We start from the raw sequence: 19,875 nt of genomic DNA on the forward strand, positions 1-19,875 counted from the left end.
GGGACAGGGGCTTTTGAGTGTCTGTTTCAGCAAGTGACACGTTAATTTATTCGCCTGTGGCTTAGAACAATATCGCATTCGTTATAATTAAAAGCACTCAAGTGTGCGCAGCAACAATACAAACGACGGCAAAAAAAAAAAAAAAAAAACAGAAACCCTTTGAGTGTGATTAAAATTGCTGTTTAATTGTTTAAAGCAAATTCGATTTGCACCATGGGCAGGAGCTGGAGCATGACAACGAGTAAGGGAAGTAAGTGTGTGTATGAGGAAGTGCCGGCACTTCCAAGTGCTCCGAGTAACCCTCGCAAGAAGCTGATTGCTGCTCTTTGGTCGGTGGACAGTCCACGGCATAGCGAACTCTGCCATTAGGCGCATATTACACACCAGCTCAGAGGTTAATAATTCATTAGGTGCTCAGGTAACACAGGTAACCTTTTTTCCCTTTTTGGTCTTTGTCGAACCGGCGTGGAGTACAACGTTGGACACCTTAATGGGTTTGTTTACGCCGAAAGCCGCTTAGAACTTAAAGAAAGCAACGGCGCGTGAAACAAAAATAAATAAAAAGAGCAAAAATATTTCATATGATATATCATCTGCTGCAAGAGCTATGACCGCACTGAGGCAAGGCCTAGCTTATGCAAAACGTTTCTTGAACAACTGTTGGACTAGACGTGGTAGCTCGTCAAAATTAATTTACCAAATGCGGCAACACCTGCAGCCGGACAAAAAATAACAGCTGTATTCAATTACAGAAGAAAAAGTAAAAGCTGCCGGCGGAAGAGGCAAGCGAAAAACTAAAACAAAAACAAATTTTGAGGCGTATTAAGTGCAATTAGCAACTGACTCGACTACCATGCCCGTAATGCCAAGCCATGTAACTGACGAGTGAAGCGGGCTTACGGTGCGCATGCGCAACATGAACGAACAGTATTAATCATACGCCTCGTACACCGACGCAGATCACTATTGAAGTGAGTTACGTTCCATTAGGCAATTGAAAGCCATGCAACCTGCTCTGATGCACCCGTACGGTGCGTATGAACAACGTTTACACAGACATTACTCATACGCCGCATACACCTACGCGGATGCGCTCACAACGTTCTAGAACCAATAAGCCAAAGTGAAACCTAGCAGAGCTGAGCTCATTGCGCCAAAATGGCTACAAAAGTAAATTTCACAAAAAAAAAAAAAGATACACAAATAATAATAATAAACAAATATGTAAACAAACTGTTCAAACAGCGAGCGACACGTTCGACCAGATGACGCCACAGTCTATTGTTATCCAGCACAAAAACCGATACGAAACGAAACGAAACTTAATGACAACTCATAAAGAACGGACCAAATAAATGGATGCTACCAATATAAAATGCCGATACACACTGCATAGTACAGACGACCAGATCGATCTCTCAGTAGATGGATGTTCACAAATATGGCGAAAATTCTCGTAACATTCGCGCCCACAGCTGCCAGCTGCTAGCTGCTTTTGCGATTGCCGTTGCCTTTTCGAACTGTGTGTAACAAATAAATATTTAATTGATGCGATACAGTTGTGTAAGCGAGGGAGGCTGTTGGAGCGCTGGTGGGCGTGGTCGCTTCAGCGTCAGGGTGGTTTTATACATATATGCGAGAGCAGTTTGAATAGTTTGCGAGCCTTTATAAACCATTCAAACTACGGGCGAGAATTAACCAGAATTATATTTATATTTGTTACATCTAATACATATTTTGTTTCTTTAATAAGCATCCGTATTCTAACTGATTCAAATTAAGCATACATGTTGTTGGGATAGGTTAGCTCAAGGCATATAAAGCCATATCAAATAGAGTTGATAATCTGCCAATGACAAACCCTTTTTGTAGATTATCTTTCGCTTCAAAGATACTACAAGTAAGAAACCCGGGAATTCATAAATTACTCAGGCAGTGGAATTTCTATTTGGAACTTTATTTATACATATCTGACTGACAAGCCAATATTACGATTTCTTTATTCTGCATTTGTTTATCTATTATCTTTTAGCTATGCTAAACACCAATAATCATATAAATTCTATTTGAATTTCAAATTTCAGGTTTGTAGACAATGCTGAGAGCAAACAGATAAAATTATATTCAAAGCAGCTCAGCGAAATTGATATTAGTAAAGCCAAATAGAACTGATCTGAGCATCTTTCATTATTCATAGACTCTGTCATTAAACGAAACTACAACTACACCAAAATTCAACCATGTTTACCTCTAAACCTGCTGTTTTTTTGGCTGGCAATACCGGGCCCAGCATACAAATACAAAATTATGGCTACTTGCTTTTGGTTTTGTGTACCGCCCGACACGTTATCAGTTGTCAAGAGCAGGCCGAGGCAGATAGTAGTAGAAACAAACGAACGAAAAAACACACAAAAATTCTTTGCTGATAAAATGCCATTGACAATAGAAATAACAACAACAGAGAAATGCCTCTAATTCTCATAGTTGACTTCTTTGCCATTGTCAAATGTGCTACATGAAGCGCTCCAGAGCAGGTCTCTTAGCGACTCCCAACAACAACAGCGACGACGACAACAGCGACAAAAACTTGTCCAAGTTCACGTCCGGCCGAAAAGAAAGCCCTGTGCACAATAGAAAGTTTGCAGCCGGCTAATTTGCATAGGGTATTAGCCAGTAAAGCGTATTGGCCAAGCAGACGTCAAAGCCGAAGCCAAACAGAGTTGGACACAAAATTTACAAATTTACTATTAACAGCTAACGAATGCGAAAATCAACTTTTTGCGCAATATGCAAATATAAGCTGCTGTTTATAGTAAAAAAGTGAAAAACCTGAAAAAGTTATTTAATTGTTTATAGAGAGTTGAAAAAAAAGTAGAGCAAGCTAAAGGGGATTAAAGAAAAATGTAAAAAATGTTTTTATATTTGCACAGGTCAGTTAGGGCGCAACTAAGTCCATTTCATTACTATTAGTTAAGCTAAAAAGGAGTATAAATATTACATGTAAAGTACGCAGAAAGACCAAAAATTGTACAATGATGAATTCTTAAATATTGAGAAGCATTTTTCAAATATATTAAAATTAAAGGTCTTAATATAAGATGTGATGGAATATCTCCTTCAGAAAAGGTGAGTAATTTAATTATTTACTTTTCCTTTCCACTTTTTCTAATTACAGGGTATTTTCAATGCTATCAATGCACTTGACAGACTTTTCGCATGGTCTTGATGTCTTTTGACTGCAGTCAAAACTTAAATAAACAATAATACATTTTTATACTTAATTAGCGGTTAACCGCAAATTTCAATATAGCAAAATCCGGTTAGAGTTTTTTGTTTGTACTTATTTATCATTGTTTTCGTAATTGTTGTCGTTGTTGCGCTTTTACTTTGTTGTCGTCTTATGTTTAAAGTCTATAGAACGACTAAGGTTAATACTGCGGGCCAAGCAAAAATAACAACAACTAAATTGCATGTGATTCTCAATGCTGGAGACTGACTGGAGACAGAAACTGAATAAGCGCATTTGACCCAATTAAAAAGAGTTAAGCAGCGCAGCTAAAGTCGAAGACAAACATAATTGAAATCTCAGACAAATCGCAGAGAAGAGAGAATCGAGTTGTCGACTTACTGTAGACCACATTAACGATGACTATTGTGCTTCAAATAAGGATTGGAGCAACCATTATAGAAACGCCTATAACTTAAAAAGCATATTTTAAAATCAACGTATTTCATTTTTTGGCTAAAATATTTATGAGACGTGCCACACCTTTGAGATTTGCAATCGATGAACTATAGCGGCACAAGTATGATAAGAAGTTAAATGCAGATAGCGAAACGAAAGGAACAAAAATAATAAATAAATGTGTCCAATTACACTTATCTTATCAAGGCAGCCAACTAAAAGAAATCTAAAATATTTATGTATTAGGAAACTATCAAAAATTAAAATTAAATCAGAGAAGAAACAAAACATTTGCAAAATGGTAGCACATTATGCCGTGCTACGCCTGGTAAAAATAAATGTCTATGTAGAGCGAAGAGCTGACAAAAGACTGCAAAACTCATGTGCAATACTTGAGAAACACAGCAAAAACAATAACTTATCAGCAAATCTAAATATGTACACATAAATAAATGTACAACATATAAAACAGCCGGCATTAAAATATAAATACAAGTTGACGAAAATTTCACAGCACTTGGAACACGCCTTATATGGTAGCACAGAGGACAACAACAAAACGTCTAGCAGAAGGGTCGCAACTTTTACTTTTTGCTTTTCGATTTTATTATTCTACGATTCTTTTTACGATTTTAGTTGAGTTTCGTGCAAAATATATTTCAGTTGATCACCTTTTCAAAATTTGTTTGAGATTAGCAGACCAACAATGGGAATTGGTTTGTATTCACTGTATGTGTGTATATAATCCAGTATATAGCCCGTATCGTTCAGTTGAAGCCTGTGTTGCTCGCAACCATTCGAGCGCAGCTGAATAATAAACGCGTCCGTCTCGCAAAAAGTCGTTGAAGTTACTGAAAAGCCAAAGTTTTGGCGAACACTCGAGAAGTCGGCGCATAGGCGAGCTTTTACAGAAAGAGAGCGAGCAGAGAACGAGATGGGCAGACAGAGAGAGGGAGAGAGGCATAGCGAACGTGCGAACCAAGCTTTGTAGCGCAGTGTTCCTCTCTCTCACTCTCTGCCTCTCTCTCCCTCTCTCTCTTTCTGCCCGTCTACGTATGGAGCAACACTGTTTTTATTGAATAAACGACAACGCGAAAAGCCGTAAACTTATTTTGTATCTTTTTTAATGTAGCTCGTAACACGGATGCGTACTTTAATAATTTTTGCAAACAAAAGCGGAGCACTGATCGTCTCTTAACTACTTTACTAAGGGGGCAAAGCTCTGCTAGCGTTGCCACACTCTGCAGCCGCCCTATTTGAAGAAATTTGCATATCCTATAAAAAACTAGAGCATTTACTTGCTTACATATTTAAACGTGAACTGAAGCTAAACTACTACTTTAGATTCGGGGTACTTTGAATCGGGTTTTGATCAATGGAAATAGACATAGCTATTAATCTTTACAAGACTCAACACTATGCAGACATCTTGTTATAAAGCATTTAAAGCCATTTACAAAATTGAGTAAAACAATCACGTTTCCATATTGTTCTGTGATCTACTTCTAAGCAAAGAATTAATAGCTCAAACAGTAAAGTAGAATCAGAAATTGCATAAAAAATCTTCCGAAATTTCAGGAATCTTAAACACATAGAGTGTCTCCTATTCGTTCGGCTAGAATTGCCAGTTTCTAATTAAAAATGTTTGAGTGCATGATTGATGATCTTCCAGCAATTTCGATATGCAACAAATCCAAATTGAACGGAATTCGAATCCGACACAGAGTCCGAAAGAGACTCAAATAATTATTAGGGTAACTTCTATTCGATCAATTTCACACTTTCATCAAATCCAATTGAAAATGGGTGCGTGCACTGATTGATGATCGTGGCGCCTGTATAATGGCTTTTCAGTCTGAAGCTAAATTACGTTTGGCTTTTTAGCACTTATCGCAGGCAACATAAGAGCAAGAACAATAAGCGAATGTCGACTCGCACTGGGCAGATTCGACAGAGGATAAATCTGCAATCTGTTCGGCAATTGGAAGTACTATAAATAAAAAGCGAAGTAATGAATAAGTAAAGGTCAACACTGTGTCATTCGCTGGCACACAAAGTGGATCAGATTGCGGATGTGCCCATCCATTAGAAGCTTACAGCTTACGATGCGATCTGATCTTAAGTCGAAGACAAATCGAGCTTTCAGCTTTAATGTACTCGCTCACGTAGTGACAACGAGTATATTGGCTTTTGACATACTAATTGGAAAATGCACAAACTGAATTCAAGTGTTCTTTACTATTCCAACAAACAGAGATGATTGTCGACATGCATTTGTGTGCTCTGAGCGAGTATTGTGAAGCCAATTAGGCCCGCAAAATTCTGAGTTTTCAATATGGAGAGCGCGCTTGTTGTTTCCGATCGAGTTCAATAAAATGACATAAGCTCAGCCACGAGCGCTCAACTAGACAACAGCAAACGCTAACGAGAAAGTGCAAAAAATATATACAGAAATGGGAAGAAGAGAGTGAGAGCAAATACACTTCGTGTCTGTGTGAAATGCGCAGTTCACAAAATTGACAAAATATACAATATATATGGAAAGAGCAACAACAATTCATGTGTCATCTGATGCTGCTGCTACTGGTGCTGTTGCTCGACGCCTGACAGACGGCACGCAGAACACAAAATTCAATTATGAGTGAAACATTTTATAAAGATCCACAGCCCCGCACACAGCGTATAATAGGAGAGTGTGGCGCAGGTAGGGGAGGGTGGGGCAGTTCGTTGGTGGGTGGGGGTTAGATGCCCGGCTGTGGGTTTGGCATTGAGTGCTGAGAGATACGTGACAGGTACAAGCGAGTGATTCACTTTTAAGTACTCGACAATGCCCTTCACAAAGGGGTATATGCAGTCGAGCACACTGGTTGCAAAGCAGATAAAAACCATGCAGATAAGAACAGGTCACGGAGCATAGGGGGAGTAGAGCTTACATCACATAACCAACTAGATTACTTTCACGTTTTCAGATATAAAACTAGATTGCCTATCATGTCTGTCTATCTTGATTCGAAATATTCTGCTGCAGGCATACGGGAGTGACTCACTTTCAGCTTGAAAAACTGAAAAGCAAATCGCACTTATTTTCTTTTAGATAACACCAACTTTAAATGGTATTATCTAGAATGCAGTTAGATATTCAAATAACAAGAGTATATCCTAGTCGGGCAAACGCCAAAGAACAGGTTGGAGAAAGTGAGGATTTCATGTTTATTACTTATCTGATTTCTCAACTATTTTAACAGACAGCATTTTACCGATGGAGCCAGGGTAACCTCCAGGGCATTCTTATTTATTCAGGATTAGTTAATTTCAGTAACTTATATATTAAATCATATGACATCAAGTAAATACATAGATTGTATGATATGGTTGTATGATATATAACTTGATGAAATAGTCTGAATGCGACAAGAATGATCACTATCTAATCTATTGTACTATAACGGCCTATGGCTAAATTTCAAAGTGAAGTTAGATGTCTGCTCCAGGGTATAGCCTAGTCGTGCACTCACAAATGCTCTATTTGCAATTAGAGAGCTTATGAATATGAAACAAGAAACTGGCATGTAGCTGCGGTTGCATCGATTCTGATTTTGATGCGCGTGTAATAAAAACCTGACGCGAGGATCGCTCGAATCCATTAAAATAATATTCAGAAAATACCTAATAAGCATAAACAATGGGTATCAACAATATGGGCCACTGGGTCGGTACGTGAATGGCTGTGGTTTGCCACTATTACAATTACGTGGTGAATGAAGTGTGTGTCGCAGACGACGCCTCCAACGCAGCTGTCCACGGCTCAATTAAATAGTAGCCGCGTTTCAGTTAATTGCCCATAAGACTCTCTTTCGAAACAGAGTCAAGTATAATTTGTTTAATTGCGAGTGGGCGGCCCTCTGTCTCTCTGTCCCACCGACACAGAAAGCAATTCGATCGGGTCCACTGTTTGTTTATATGTTTAATGCCTTTGTGCTCTGGTATTTGGCATTCTCTCTAATTGGCTAATTAACAAATCATTTGCTTGCAAATCAAAGCAATCGCTGATTATGTTGACAAACATTTCAAATTTCTGATTTTTAGCTATTTGCTTTTCTCGAAATCAAAGAAAGACAAGCATAATAAAGATGATGCTACCATAATCTCGCCATAAAAAAGCTGGGTTTAGCTGGAATAAAGCGCTATTTACAGCAGCGTTCAGCAAATTGCAATTACCAATTTTGTTTCTATTTTTGTTGTTGTGCATTTCTCGCATTCATGGAAAGGGGGAGAGACGTCTGCTGACCGCGTGGGTGCGGCCCATAAATTCGGATTAGATCAACTGTATCTATTGCCCAGTTGAGTGGGTGTTCAAGAGCTGTAATTGGCAGAGCCAGAATTACGCCGCACTGAATCACTGGAAACCAGTTTTTAATAGATATGAGAGGACTTACAAATATCGAGATATATCTAGCCAAAGACTAAAGGTCGAAGGAGAAGCGTTTCAACTCACCTCTAGGTGGAGGTCCGGCCTTTGGTGTGGTGTGTGTGCAACAGAGTCTACCGATTTTCGATACGGAATTAGTTGAGCCGTAGTGGGCGGGCGGCCTAATTTTTGTGGGTATGCCGGTGACGGAAGAGGCGGGTGTGGGTATATTGGATCGACTGGGTGGCTTGATCTTCGACACTGCGGCCGGTGATACCGTACCCGATCTCATCTCCGTTTCCGTTCCTTTAGTCGATTCCGTTTCATTTGATATAGAAGCAGCAGCTGCTTCTGCTGCTGCAGCAATATCCACATTTTTTTCATTCAATGTTTCACTCATTTTCACTTTTTTATTTTATTTTTTTTTTTTATAAAACACACGCGTATTTAAAGATTTTTCGATATAAAAGCTGGCTATGAAAAACAGCCAATATTTTGTGTAAATGAAATAAGAGAAATGCTGAATGCTGATAACTTACCTCTGGACAAATTCTACATAAATTTTTCACAAATGTTTGGCACTCATTCAACCACTATGCGGCCAACTGACGTTTTGGCGCGCACGCAAGCTATCTCGCTTGCACCTTCGACGACTCGCGCTCTCACAGCCAACAGCTGATTGAAGTTGATTTTTTTTTATTGTTTTATTTTCAACTTGGAAAACAAACAAAAAGAATCGCGGCTTTCCGTTGTTGTTGTTGTTGCTTTTAGAGTGACCACCTTTTCTCGTTATGATTTGAAAAAATGCGGAAACTGCTGCGAGCTTTGACACCTTGAATTAATTATGCATAGTTCCCTCAGAGACGCGCGTAACACATATTTACACATACACAAACCATTTATTGAATATAATATTTATTGAATGATCACACACGGACGTGCGCGGGGCATTTAGAGCATAAAACGATTTGTTGCTGTTGCCCTTGTTCCGATTGACACAGATATAAAAACGAACGACGAACGACAAACGGTGCCAGCGACGGTCGTTGATAAGATAACGATGCACAATGCACTGATGATGACGAGGACGATTCGACGTGCAACGCGTTTACATTAACACAATTTTATAAAAACTAATTTACGTGTAAATATTTTGCAAAAATTCTAGCGTTTGCTTGTAATTTTTTATTTTTTATTTTTTTGGCTGCGTTGGAATTTTTGTTGTTGCACTATTGATGGCAAAACGGCGCTGCACTGAGTATATCGATGTGTCTACTTATCGATAGAAATGTTACAGCTGATATGAATGTTACAGCCGATATGTTTTCTACCACTGTTAAATTAGAACAGCCGTTGCGGTACGAAATACGCATGAAAAAATACGAGCATATTCAGAATATTACTTTCAGGTAATGAACAAGAAATACGTTAAGAGGAATTTAGCAGTAAAATTAAGTAAAAATATATGGTAGTTTCTTCTGTCAGTATGTTTAGCTACAGCTGGAGTTGAATCAATCCTTCATACTAATGGTATTTATACCCATAGCAATACAAGACGAATATCATGTTTAGTTTCTGAAGCAGTTGGGCAAAGAAAATAATTATTTTAATGGAGCAATAGCCGTCGTGCACCGTGTGTAGCCCTTTAAAGAAGGAGACGATAACCAGTATCACCACCATATGATTAGTGTCAGTATCGTATACCAGTCGGCGATAGTCATTGCTCGTATACCAGGGCTACTTCAAATTTTTTCGTTACCGGTGCTAGATTGTTGCCTCTGTTTTCTAACAGCTGTCCGATGAAACTCCAAACGAGCAAATAATTAATATTAATGCTCAGCGACGAATGCGTTAGTTCCGTTTGTCAAATGCCTATTATTAGCCATCTGTGGCTGAAGGACCAGCTGGAACTGTGGGAGGCAACTGCGCACATTGCCTGGAGCCGATTGCCTAGCAATATAATCACCAATGGCAACGCAAATCGGGGCGGACGTTAGATAAAAATATCCTCGATTAGTTGGAGGAGCATCCAAAGCAACAGCAGGGATTTCTGAGCGGCATCATTGGAACGCTTCAACAGCTGGATTACAAATGTGGATCGGGCACAGTTTTCTTAGCCTGCGGGAGCTGTTCTCTCTGGATGATAGCAAAAGAGGAGTTGGTACATAGGGTTCTAGTGGAGAGCTTTCCTTATTTATGACATGAAAGGCGTGCCGAGCAAGCGCTGCGCTCCTTTGCAACTACTCTGCCATAACATGAACAATCCGCAGGTAAATGTTAATGATTTCACTGTTATTGTTTCTAAAATGTTTGTTTATATTTCAGATGGATGAATGCTTTAAGCATTTCAACTTAGTCGTAAAAAAGGAGCCATCATATGATATCTATATTAATATTGGTTAGAGTAAGGTTGAGTTTGATCCCTTGGTAACCGTGCGATAAGTGAGGCTTAGAGAATCGAAGGATCATAATCGCGAACAGAGTACAAACATAAAATTTTTAATATGAACTCATGTTTTAAATTTCAATTTATTTCTGAGAGACTGTACTACTATAAGAGATTCAATATAAGAGACATTTTCATGTCACTCCAAATCACCTAGGTCACCTGTATATATGGGATAAGTTTGTTTTTTAAATTTAAAATTATATATATATACGGTATGCTATAAAACTAAGACCAATGAACAAGGGAGTGCCTCCTAACCGGGTACTCCATTTACCGTATAAGTGTTTAAGAAGTTTATTTTTTATTGTCTCTAAATAAATATAAATATTCGAATTCTCGCAAGACCTGGCGATCTTTCTAAGCGGCTACATAAGTGAGTTTTTAGTTTTTTCGATTTATCAATTGAATAACTTTATACAAAGTCTGCGTTAAATATTTCATAGAAATACGCGTGAAATTTCTAAGGCTACATATTGGGCGTACAAGTCTTGAAAATAGAACGAATTTAAGGTGTTTATCTGTGACAGTAGCAAAACATTTTTAGAGCCGCGTCCTTGATGCAGTAGCTCTGGCTGCCATACAAATTGATGCGGCTGATCGTGCCGGTTAGGGCGCTCGTAAAGCCAGTCATCCGCACCGTCGACTCGAAGACAGCCAGGCCCGGCTTTGTCTGGAATCTGAGCGTAATATCCACGCCGTAATCGCTGGTTATGTCCTTGACGATCTTCTTATGCGGCGCCGCGATCAGTGCCTGCAAAATGGAATTCAAGTACAGCGTCCGGCACTGCGAGTGCGCCGAGAGTCGGCTATTGATCAAGCGGACCAAGTAGCGAGCGGCCCGCTGAACGCGAGCGTCATTCGTGGCCAGCTCCTTGCGCTGGTAGCAGGTGCACCAATGGGCCGCAATGTCAGCCTGTTCGCAATTCCTCTCCGCGGGCACCGGCAGAAATAGGCTGATGCCGCGTTGCAGCGTACTGTCGGCGTCATGCAGCTCTGCCGCACTCTGCTGCAGTCGCTCCGGCTCCAAGTTGCGCATGTCGAGCAGCTGCAGCAGTGTGGCATGCAGATCGAAGGGCGTGATTAGTCGCTTGGCATTCAACTCCAGATTGGCAATGGCCAGCGGATAGCGTTTCTTTAGCCAGCCAGGATACAGGGCTATGAGCAATGGCTGGCGCTCCTCCATCATGCCCTGGTAGGTATTTCGGAACGAGCCCCAGCGCATCCCGTGGTCGGACATCAATAGCAGCAATGTTCTGTTCAGCACGCCCGACTCCTGCAGCCGCTGCAGGGTCATTGTCAACTGCACATCCAGCAGCCGAGGCCAATTCAGCTTATCGTGTGTGAGCGTCACCGACCAGAAGAACGAGAAGAAGAGCTCATGCTGCATCTTTGGCACAAATTTTCGCAGGTACTCGAAGAGCACATCCGCCGTCCTGCGCCCGCCCATGCAGACATTGACATTTAAGACCTTGTTGGAGGCGATCCGCGCCTCCATTTGCGTCATCATGGGATGGAAATAGTAATCCGTTGGCTGTCGCCGAAAGCCAACGCGGTCGAATTGGAATACTCCAAGGGAACTCACATCCTCCGCAAAGACCGTTCTGTAGCCCGCCTGTTTATAGCGCTTCCAGAGGAACGAGCAGCCGTCGAAGCTCGGCATTGCCATTGGCGCCACGCAGGATATGTTCAGCTCCTGCTCAGTCAGCCCGCTCAGCAGCGGCACCAAATTGGGAAACGTGTTGTCGCCCACCTTGTTGAAGCCCCAGAACTCCACATGCGACAGATTGTTCCTTATGAAGCTCGAAGTGCGATGCATCTGGCGAAGGAAGTTCAAGTGCGAAACACTGTCGATGCCAAGCACCATGACCGAGAGACGCTCCCGCGACGAGCTGCTGTGCTCATGGTTATTGCTATTGTTGTTAGTGTTGTTGAAGCTCACGCGCTTGAAGCGCTTTCTCTTGTGGATGGTTCCATTGTCGGGCTTGTCCACCACAAAGAAGTGGCAGTCGGAGTAGATCTCCGAGCCAGATGTATCCTTGCAGCTCATGCACATGAATTCCAAGTTCTTGGGCAGCTGCATGACCTCGGCCAGCTTGAACGGCACTGGCTCCAGCTCCTGATTTTTATTGTCGTTGACACGACGAATCTCCCTATAGTGACAGCTGATCTCCAACAGATTCTTGATCTTATAGTACTTAAGCTGCTCCTGGGCATTCAGGTTGAGCAGCAACTGCCCGGCGATCGTCTCGCTTGTCCTCGTCAGGGGCTTAGGGCACTTCACATCCGACGGATTGAACAGAAACTGCGACACAGTCTCGTCCATCTCCTCGAAATGGGGCATCCGACAGCCAGGCGTGTCCAGAAAGTAGGCCTGAGTCCCATTATTGTACTCATCGTCGATGCGTGCTATGAAATCGAAGCGATCTCGCAGCCGGAGCAGCTGCGTCCTCAAATTGTAGTCCACAAACAAGTAGGAGAAGACGCACACGCAGAATATGATGATCACTATCTTCTTAAATTGGCCACGATTCCGGGTCATATTATAGTATTTGTAATAATGCTGTAGATCCCGTTTTGTCATATACTTCGGGTCCATCAAATACTTGCTCCTGCAAACAGATCGAATATATTAAAGTTAGGTAGCTCAGGTGAGTTTGACGCTCTCCCTTTCAGTTTTAAGTTTTTATTGAAAAATTAATAAAGTGGAAAAGTTGTGAAAAAGGAAAATGAACATAACACTAAATGCAAATTTTGTATCTTGAAATTCAGGCTTTTCTTCTTGCCTTCTAGCTGTGTCTCAACAAGCTTGTCTAAAGTTTATGCTGACATATCATTAATTAAGGCAACAAACAATATCATGTACAACTCTCCCACACATAGGCACACACACTGGGGCTAGCTGTGCTTACACCTCAAAGCATCCTTTGACGAGACAGGCACGAACAAGTCGAAGTCGCCTTTTTTACGAGCACAAGGACGTGATGTTGTCAATGTTTTCTTTGAGCCACATGCACTCATCTATACATATATATATATCTATATATACATCTATATATATGCATCTTTAATGCAATGCTAGCAGCAGGCTCAAATTTATGGCTGCATTTCGAAGTAGCAGAAGCGATGAAGACGAAAATTGAACCGTGTATGGACTTGAATATTACATATTTACACGATGTATGCATATGTATATGTATGTATACTTCAATTAAACTTCTGATTTTGAAGTAAAACTCTATGCGGTGACGATTTACACAAACTGCTTTGATTACATTGCATACTTGATATACCATATTAACTAACTAACTCGTATAAGAAAGATAAAGCGTATGAAACACAATAATAGACACTAGCTGCAGGACTGCTATTAAATGATTACGAGCTATGAGCATCTTCAGGTGCGTGTGGCTCGAGAAATCAAGTTTTGGCCATAGTCAACGATAGTGTAACTCTAGAGCTTCAAACGAACTCTTAGACTATTAGATAATATTTTCTCTCTTTGCTTAGAAGCAATAATTAACTACGCATGCACTTATTCAGAGTCTACGGCTTTACTCAATGATTCCACATCCCAAAACATTTGCAGTTTGACAAAGACTCGGAATATTTTGCCGTCATCCTAAAAGTGTGCAATGAATGCTCTTTGCATCTTTTACCTCTCAGATGTGGGAGCTAAAAGGCATACCTAATATTTGCAGCTTCTTTAAAATAGACTACGCTGCGTGCGGCTTAGGAAAAAGCATATTTGAAACGGATTTCTGTTTGCATTAAAATTCTATTCAATTGATGCTTCCAATGCCATTTTCGTTTGGGCAAACACACAGGGATAAACTCAACGTGCAAATGGCTTACGAATTGCTTCATTCACACACACACACACACACTTGAGCCTATGTGCGCACACACACACATGCTTATACTTACTCATAGCTCATATCGCCGAATTTTCGGCTATCCTTTGAAGTGTAGTAGGCACGCATTTTAGCACCTTTTGATTGAAACAAATCCGGGCGATAAAATCTCTTCTCTTACAATTTGCTCAAGTCCTTGACATTTCAGTTATTGTTGTTGCTATTCCATTTGTTGTTGCTGTTGCTGTTGTTGTATTCATTTCACATTAATTGTTTGTGTGCCACATTTTGTAGCAAGCACTTTCTCATTGTATTGCACATTCAATACAGCACATTTTCCACTCAACTGTCTTCTGTTTGGCGCACACCTCGCCCCGCGCCCCTCGCTTGACGTATCTATTTATTCGTGTATCAGTTTACCTGGAGCAGCTGCTGCTGCCACTGCCAGCCCACTGAGCACTGGATGCTGTGCGGGACCAGGCCGTCCGCTAGACGCCACACAAAACTCTTTCTCAGTGCTCCACTCTTGCTCTCGCTCTCGCTCTCGCGCTCTCTGTTGCTGTTTCCCTTGTACGTTGGCGCAGTGTTGGAAAATGCGCAGAACGTCCATTTTGACAGCTGCCAGGGATGCTGCAAATCTGATTGGACGGCAACTTATTTGAATAAGCATTAAGTCCATGGTTAATGTTTTTGTCTCTTTACACATGTTTATTATATTGCATTTTTATTATATACTATATATATTACCATAAATTGAAAAATGTTGATATTATTATAAAAATACTTTATTAATATAAGTATTATTATTACATAACAATTAAATTAATAATAATATAATGCTCATAACAAATATAGAAAATTAAAGAAGGCTTTTATTGCTATGAATATATTTATAAGATCTTTAATTTATCATTTATATAAAACTGAATAAGGGTTGAATGACTACAAAGCAAGTTTGTTAATTATAAGGCAAAATCTCAATTATCATTTTACGTACGGTTTCAAGAGTCTCAAAATGTGATCCAATAATTCAAAACTAAAGATATTATCATTATTATTGGACTCATATGTTGCATTTAGGGCAACGAAATTTGTGATTATTATCTTGTATATAAATACTAGCCAACTGTCAGAGTCGGCTGGTTGCACCGCACTTCGGGTCCTCGAATTTCTTTAATTCTTAAGCAAAGCATTAAAGTCTGAGACGCCGACTGTTTTCATTTCATTTTCATGTTTTCTTATTTTTTGCTCACTTGTTGCTTTTAGTGGACGCTTGTTATTTCATTGTTGATAGGAACTATTTGCTGTAATAATTAAGATTTGCATGTTAGTGGCTGTGACTTAATTAATAGAAACATAACTGCATAGAGACGAATGGGGGTCAAAAAACGCATTCAAATCGGTTTTTATGGCCAATGAACTCGGCGGACAAACGCCCGCTGTGCAGGTGTGTGTGCGTGTGTGTGTGTGGCGTTTCTATATGGTAGAGTAATATATTAAACTAAAATATATAGTAGAGTGTATCAATGTACAGTTGTGCACTAATGAAAACGAAATTCTTTTTTATGTCAAGTGTGCGTCAGAGCTTACGGGCCAAGAGTATTAAGGAAAGACTTTGCGCAAGTAGCACATGCAAATCCTTTAGCCCGTATGCCTGCCAAAGAACAGGACATCATGCAGGGCACTTTTGCTCATTAGTTGCCGGCCGAAAGATGAAAAAGGCAGCCAGGATCAATTGGCTGCAACAAGTGACTGAGCGTGTGCGTGTGCGTGTGCGTATGTGTGTGGGTGTGGCTACACATGTGAGTGCGTGTGTGTTAATAACACACACTGCTGCAGGCTCTCTTGTTGGCTTCAACATGGCATTTTTATGTTCAATAATTACAACAACAACAACAACAACAACGGCAAGGACTCGCACTCGGACGTAAATCACAGATTGGAAAAAGCATTTCACTGTTGCCTCGCCCTCCCCTCGGCTGCCGCTCGACCGACCACTTGAGAGACGATTAACAAGCGTTTGTAATGTTTCATTATTGTAAATCAAAAAAAGAAATAAACCAGCAAAAAAGTCAAATAATGACCAAAGGCGGCAGCAAAAAATCGTCTATAAAAGCGGGCAGCGCATCAAGCGAGCGTTTCAGTTGAAATTTCAAAGTGCGCTCAAGTGCAAGCCCAAAAACCCAAAGGGAAAGGACGGAAGTGCTGCTAATTAGGGCTACCTGGCTACCGCTACAAGGACATCCATCGATATGCTGCGTCGTCAACGCCGCCTGCAGCCGGACAACAGGTGCAACAGGAGCTGCAGCAGCAGCAGCGGCGGCGGCCACAGCTGGCGGAGTCGCAACTATTTGCCTGGCCTGCTGATTGTGCTGCTCGTCCTGCTCCAGAGCTTCGAGCTGCATATGTGCCGCCAACTGAGGGGCGCCACTGCGCACAGGCGACACGTGGACGTGGATGCGGACAAGGACGTGGATGTGAACGTGGACGGGGACGTGGACGTAGAGAGGGAGGCGCAGTTGCCGCCACTTGAGAAACGAGCCATCGCACCGACTACCGTTAGCCAGCCGGAGGAGATATTTAGTGCGCCCAACGATGCGGCTGACATGAGCTATGATGAGTACCCGGTAAGTGTTGATGGTCACTCCAGTTGCCGCGCCCACCCCCACCGCCACCCCACCCCTCCCGAAAATTTAAGAGCCTGCGTGGGCCTTTGGTCAAACCCAAAAGTGTGTCTCGTTTTACGCACGCAATCTGTTTGTAAATGTATATTTTGCATTTGATTGCTTGCCCTGCAGGTGATAATGTTACCTTGCTTTGATATCGCAACGGGACTTGTATGTATGTATGTGTAGAGGTGTATGTATACCTACATCTCCAGCAACGGCCTTTGGGGCGGCTGACGTCACGTTATTTGAAAAACTTTGTCAACTTTCGCTTAATAAAAACAAAACAGGAAAACCATTTTTTTTTTGTGCTCGCTTTATAAATTGCGTATACGCCATGTAAACGATGTCTGCAAATAACTTTTCGTATGTGAACCCACTTGCTATTATTATCTTAGAAGTTTTATTCGGGTAACATTTTTCTGATACATGTAGATATATTAAAGTTTATATTAATTTATAATAAGTTATAGTATATTTTACAACGAATTTTCTTTGAATTTGAGTTTTGTGATTTTATTTTTTTTCTTTTTTAATTATTTTCCTTATATTTTATCAATTAAACAATTTTTTTAAAATTAATAAATTATATTGAAAATTAAAAAAATCATTCTTAAGCAATGACGTTATCCAAATGTACTCCATCCACTCCTTAGATGGTAGTGCCGAAGCGCGCTGCCTTACTGCTGGATCGCCTGATGGTTGCACTGCATCATGCCCTGGAGAACGAACGTGAGGGCCATCGCATTGGCGAGTTCTATGCGAATAAAAACGTGGGACCAGTAAAGCCTTCGGATTACAGAAACGCTTTGCAGCAGCAGCAGCAGCAGCAGCAACTTCGAGCAACAGAGGAAGGTGAGCGATACGTTCGAATTAGGAGTGAATTTGATATGCAGTTACATATATATTATATATATCCACAATTATATCTATATCTTTGATTAGCTGGCAATCAGCCGTTGAGTGGACACAGCTTTCACATGTACAGCGATGACGATCCGGGCGTGATGATGGATTACGACTTCAAAGATCTCAATCAGATAAATCGCGCAACGGGCGAAACTGTAAGTTGGATATTGAAACCAAAATATGCAATTCAAGATATCAATTAGCATGTGGCAAATGGTGTAAGAAAATTTCAGTTAATGGCAAAGAGCTTTCAGAGAAGAGCCGGCACAACTGCAGTTGGCATCGATGCGGCGTCAGCGGCTGCAGCTGGACCTGGAGCTGGTCCTGGTCCTGGTCCTGGCGCTAGTCCCGGCCTCAGGCGCATCCATCACGTTGCCAATGGAGGTGGTCGCATGTATTGGCGCTGCTATTTCAATGCCGTTAGCTGTTTTTAATCCAACCAACCATCCAACCAATCAACCTACCATTAAACTCAACCAACTGAAACTCCATTCAAAAGAAAACACGAATTGGCTCCAGGTTCGGCTCCAGCTTTTTGACATCTTCATCTCGAGCATTGCGTTTCCTTGGCTGCTATGAAAGTTGTTCGCATGATTAACTGAAATCATCTGTCAAACATGAATTGTAAACTGAAAACCCTTTTGTAATTCTAACATTATAAATATAGATATTTATGTATATGTATAAACGTGTATATCCATACTGTACTCATCGCTGCAGCTCTGTTCTGTGTAATAAATCTATAAATAATAAATCTATGCTAGAAGATATGCTGTGAAGAACAGCTGATATGGGGGATACATTCTTATGAGAAATTGGCTACAGCCTATAGCTCAACTTAAAGAACTTTTTATAAAATGAGAAATCAGGGGATAAAGTTTTGTTAAATGTATGTAACATGCAGAAATATGCGTGACAGTCTTCATTGGATATATGTATATATGCTTAATCAGGGCGACGAGCAGCGTCCATCCGTCTGTCGGTTTATAAGAGCTAGAGACTGGGATTTGTTTTGAGAGCATTCCCTTAAGTATTTTCCCTTAAGTATTGTCCCTAATTATTTCCTTTAAGTATTTCCAGCAAGTATTTACTTCAAGTAATTCCCCGTCATAATTCCCTAAGTAAGTCCTCTTAGTATTTCCTCTAAAAGTTTCCTCGAACCATTAATGCTTAACTAAACGATCACATACTTCACTTCACTTCACTTCACTACACTGACTGACCCCCACCAGGCCTGGGCGACTGAAGAAATGCTGCACCTGCAGCCCTTTATATAGGGCGACTATCACTCAAAGCATTGATCGGGCTCAACTGCAGAGCCCGAAGTCAGGTAGGGGTCGCTGCAGCTGAGCTTTAAGTGACCAATGGGAACTCTGCTGCAGAGAGAGTGAAAGAGAGAGAGAGAGAGAGAGAGAGAGAGAGAGAGAGAGAGAGAGAGAGAGAGCGAAAGAAAGAGAGAGGGACAAAGAGAAGGAGAGATCGAAAGGGACGGAAATAGAGAGAGAGAGAGAGAGCGAGCGAGAGAGAGAGGGCGAGAAGAGAGAGAGGAAAGAGAGAGAGACTCTGCGTAATGTATTATTTAATGTCAATAAGATAAAGAAAAGAGTTTAAGAAGCAATTAAAATAACATAAATCTATTCTAGTTTCATTTTATTTATCTCCCCTAGTTAGAGTTGGCTTATTGAAGGAGTTGCAGCTGCTACCTTCCATCCATTACACACACACTCTAATAACAGCAGCTCACCTGCTAATATATGTATAACTAAAACATATATCATATTTCAATAATCCATAAAGGCTGCTGGATTTGCTGTTGCGATGTTCGCTCCAATAATCGGACGCTAATTCTCTCTAATACTGATTGACACTACTATAAAAACTAACATACCCACTCACACACAGACACA

At 40.9% G+C, this 19,875-nt stretch overlaps 3 protein-coding genes and 1 long non-coding RNA gene across 19 annotated transcripts in view; 2 read left to right on the top strand and 2 right to left on the bottom strand.

Moving 5' to 3' along the window:
* CLIP-190 (Cytoplasmic linker protein 190) overlaps positions 1-9,358 on the bottom strand; it is a 30,306-nt gene extending 20,948 nt beyond the window's left edge. For 4 of the 14 annotated variants that reach the window (XM_089256954.1, XM_089256955.1, XM_089256952.1 and 1 more), the window contains exons 1-2: positions 8,633-9,357; positions 8,181-8,567 (exon numbers count right to left, since the gene is read on the bottom strand). In XM_089256954.1, the coding sequence (XP_089113080.1) occupies positions 8,181-8,493 (313 nt within the window). In that variant the 5' untranslated portion in view covers positions 8,494-8,567; positions 8,633-9,357. Of the gene's footprint in view, positions 1-4,356; positions 4,566-8,180; positions 8,568-8,632 lie in introns of those variants that run through there. The other 10 variants (XM_089256959.1, XM_089256958.1, XM_089256957.1 and 7 more) reach the window with 6 other exon arrangements.
* A 457-nt stretch (positions 9,359-9,815) lies between these two features.
* Positions 9,816-10,988, top strand: LOC149091590 (uncharacterized). Its single transcript, XR_016196461.1, has 2 exons — positions 9,816-10,363; positions 10,419-10,988. It is a non-coding gene; the product is annotated as an uncharacterized LOC149091590 (long non-coding RNA).
* Positions 10,821-14,872, bottom strand: LOC108649682 (uncharacterized). The gene is made up of 2 exons (XM_018098682.3): positions 14,467-14,872; positions 10,821-13,151 (listed from the first exon to the last, which is right to left on the bottom strand). Exons 1-2 carry the CDS (start codon positions 14,520-14,522, stop codon positions 11,057-11,059), a joined length of 2,151 nt encoding a protein of 716 aa, XP_017954171.1. The 5' UTR covers positions 14,523-14,872; the 3' UTR covers positions 10,821-11,056.
* Positions 14,873-16,512: 1,640 nt separating this feature from the next.
* On the top strand, positions 16,513-18,646 carry AstCC (Allatostatin double C). 3 transcript variants are annotated; one of them, XM_089258402.1, is made up of 4 exons: positions 16,513-17,020; positions 17,716-17,914; positions 18,005-18,123; positions 18,192-18,646. In XM_089258402.1, exons 1-4 carry the CDS (start codon positions 16,646-16,648, stop codon positions 18,312-18,314), a joined length of 816 nt encoding a protein of 271 aa, XP_089114528.1. In that variant the 5' UTR covers positions 16,513-16,645; the 3' UTR covers positions 18,315-18,646. The 3 variants fall into 3 exon arrangements, with proteins under 3 accessions (XP_089114528.1, XP_089114526.1, XP_089114527.1); XM_089258400.1 differs by having other exon boundaries at positions 16,514-17,020; positions 18,202-18,646; XM_089258401.1 differs by having other exon boundaries at positions 16,514-17,020; positions 18,223-18,646.
* Positions 18,647-19,875: the final 1,229 nt, after the last annotated feature.

Source organism: Drosophila navojoa, chromosome 3 (assembly GCF_054131105.1).
Source record: "Drosophila navojoa isolate 15081-1374.11 chromosome 3, UAZ_NAV_1.0, whole genome shotgun sequence".
In the NCBI taxonomy this organism is placed as follows: domain Eukaryota; kingdom Metazoa; phylum Arthropoda; class Insecta; order Diptera; family Drosophilidae; genus Drosophila; species Drosophila navojoa.

Excerpts from the sequence above, each read along its gene's own strand:
- LOC108649682 (XM_018098682.3), bottom strand. The coding sequence starts at position 14,522 with ATGCGTGCCTACTACACTTCAAAGGATAGCCGAAAATTCGGCGATATG. Across the intron at positions 13,152-14,466 it reads TTCGGCGATATGAGCTATGA|GAGCAAGTATTTGATGGACC; the intron begins GTAAGTATAAGC and ends ATCTGTTTGCAG.
- AstCC (XM_089258400.1), top strand. The coding sequence starts at position 16,646 with ATGCTGCGTCGTCAACGCCGCCTGCAGCCGGACAACAGGTGCAACAGG. Across the intron at positions 17,021-17,715 it reads TGAGCTATGATGAGTACCCG|ATGGTAGTGCCGAAGCGCGC; the intron begins GTAAGTGTTGAT and ends TCCACTCCTTAG. Across the intron at positions 17,915-18,004 it reads ACTTCGAGCAACAGAGGAAG|CTGGCAATCAGCCGTTGAGT; the intron begins GTGAGCGATACG and ends ATCTTTGATTAG.